Genomic DNA, 2,615 nt, shown 5'->3' with positions numbered 1-2,615 from the left:
ATCAGTAATAGTTACTAAACTGTTAGCTTTTTATTTCGCAACATGTTTGGCCTCATGCTTTGCAAAAAAACCTACTTACATTTTAGGTAAGCTTGCTTCATTCAGAGTATGAAAGACACCATACCTCAAGCAGAATACATTGACCTTCTCCTGTTCTATAGGGCAATTCTTCTCTCAATGAAATTCCTGCTTATTTACACCATCCCCACTGGTAAACTCTACACTTGAGACAAGAATGAGAAAGGAATGTTCAAACTTGAACAGGGCTGACAAACAGGTGGTGCAAACAGGCCTCCTGGACACAACCATCTGTGGGCACGATTCTGCAGACGTGATCGATTCTACTACACAGAGCAGGGTATTTGCTTGAATTAAAGGCACGTTTGCCTTCAGAAAACAGTCCACTTTAAAGACTATTTAGAAACCATCACATTACCAGAGTTACACAGTATTGTCTTTTGCCTGGAGAAGATTTTGTTATGTTCCTAAGCCAAAGTATTTTAAAAGCACTTCCGGTTTTCAGATGCCAAGTGTAAGATCAACTTACAACCATAAATGGATGTAATTTATGTTCTGCTCCGTTTGTTTTTTTTTAATGTCAAGTGTGTATACAGAAATGGACACCTAAAAAATGCTATCAGATATCTAATAGCTAAGGGTTCATTCATACTATGCCCTCTCTTTCTAAGCTCCCTGAAAAACAGAACTTCCTCTTCATTTTCAAGATGAATGGCAGAGCTCCTCAAAGCTGCAGGTCCTGCCATGACTAGTGCAGTTTTTGGTGTCTCAGACTAAAACATAGGGTACTGCTGTTTTACAGACAAGGTATATTTGTGTTACATGCTGTCAGGCAGCACTGAAAATTACATTAACCTCGATTAAAGTCACATGATTGCATAACTCCTTCCACATAGTTGCATATATGAGGAAGTTCTTTAAAGCAATCAATAAAAAAAGAAAAATAAAAAAAGAATTACAACTTTGGGTTTTCAAAATTTTGTTTCTGATCTGTCACTAGGGGATTAAAATTCGTAACTTTTTAGCTGAAAAAACAAAAACAACAAAAAAACACAACTGGAGCTTGAAGTAACTGTTTAGTATAGACCAATGAATACAGAGACCTACAACTATATTGTTACCCTGCATAAAATTTTCCATTTCAAGTTCCTGGAAAATATATAAAGTAATGAAAATGTTTACTGATATTTTTTTTAAGCTTTGCTCCTCAGGTCTGACACACCACTTGTGGTAAGATAAACCAGAGAAGAAGGCTCACACATTGCAGTAGCATCACTTACTTATTTTTCTACAGACAAAAAAACCTCTCAGTACTCAAGTAGTTCTCTTTCACCAGAGCACTTGTTTATTTACCATTAAAGAGCTTTCAATATCTTTTACATTAATTCAGAGAAACTGAGTTCTGAGCCAGGAATATAAATGCATGTGTAAGAACTGCACAACAGGATCCAATTTGGCAAAGAATCTTCAGTAACATAATACTTCCCTAACATTAGCCTAAGTAGGAGACTATGGTACCATTTCACATTGAAACTACAGCACTCATTTGCACAGAAGCAAGGTACTACATATTCACTGTTTGTTTTTTTAACTGATTGGTACCAGTGGAAAAGTCTTCTTTGCCCTTGAGAGCTGTCATTTCAGCTTGTAGCTCAAGGTCTCTCCAAACAATCTGCAAATGCAGAAGCATAAACGCACCTGTAAGTAAGGTATTTTTCCCTTCAAAACTCTGAAATCTGCTGTTTGTTTCAGTTGAGCTGAAATGCCAAGTTTTAAGTTCTTGGTCTACAAAATTACAACCGAAGTGAGAATTAAGTCCCTCAGACAGAACCTTCAATAGTGTTTGTGAGACTTATTCTTCAGCTTTGACAATCACATTCCTCCTACTTTTAGCACTGCCTTTCCCAGCAGCTTTCCTCTGTCACATCCCAGTGGCTGTGCAGCATTAAATAAACCAAGTAGAACCTACGTCCTCCCCTTCCTCTTAAACATTCTCCTTGAGTATGCTCATATCTGAGACAGTGCAGCAAAGACTACACACCCTGCACAGTGAAGACAACCTTGTCGTCAAGAGAAAAACGCACAGCACTGGAATTTTTCACTGGGAAATAAAGACTGTCGTTGTGTATCTGCTACAGAAGTCGGCAGGAATGTCACCAAGAAAGCACGTTTGTACCATCAGGGCTAAGCGATCCTATAGCACACCCGCAGGCAACAGTCCCTGGCCGGCAGAGCTGCCCGGCACCTACTCGCCCACTGTGTTTCTCTGGAGGGCTCAGGTCCATTCACCAACTTCTGCCAAGTGCAACAGAGATGGCTTTTGCTGTCTGGAACAGCGGGAAGTGCCCGACACTCACGACTGCGCCCTTAGACAAGCCGCCCGGCACCCCCAGCGATGCCGGCAGCGCTCCCTCACCCACGGAAAGACACGTTACCTGAATTTCCCTCGCGTGGTACACGATGATGAGCCCGAGCAGGATAATCGTGGAGAGGCTAATAAGGCATTTCAGAGCAAGGGAATACAGCGACTCCTGCAAGAGAAAGACACCGTCGTCCCTCAGGGACCCACGTGCAGGGAGCGGCGGCTTCTGCCCCGC

The 2,615-nt window shown here is 41.5% G+C and overlaps 1 protein-coding gene across 1 annotated transcript in view; it reads right to left on the bottom strand.

Moving 5' to 3' along the window:
• LOC104394006 (small conductance calcium-activated potassium channel protein 2-like) overlaps positions 1–2,615 on the bottom strand; it is a 213,582-nt gene that overhangs the window by 64,654 nt on the left and 146,313 nt on the right. The window contains exon 2 of the mRNA XM_010003541.1: positions 2,454–2,549. Within this exon, the coding sequence (XP_010001843.1) occupies positions 2,454–2,549 (96 nt within the window). The remainder of the gene's footprint in view (positions 1–2,453; positions 2,550–2,615) is intronic.

This window comes from Chaetura pelagica, unplaced genomic scaffold, assembly GCF_000747805.2.
Source record: "Chaetura pelagica isolate M959 unplaced genomic scaffold, ChaPel_1.0 scaffold228, whole genome shotgun sequence".
Classification (NCBI taxonomy): domain Eukaryota; kingdom Metazoa; phylum Chordata; class Aves; order Apodiformes; family Apodidae; genus Chaetura; species Chaetura pelagica.
Note: the sequence above shows the minus strand (reverse complement) of the source record. Positions and strands in the feature narration are given on the sequence as shown.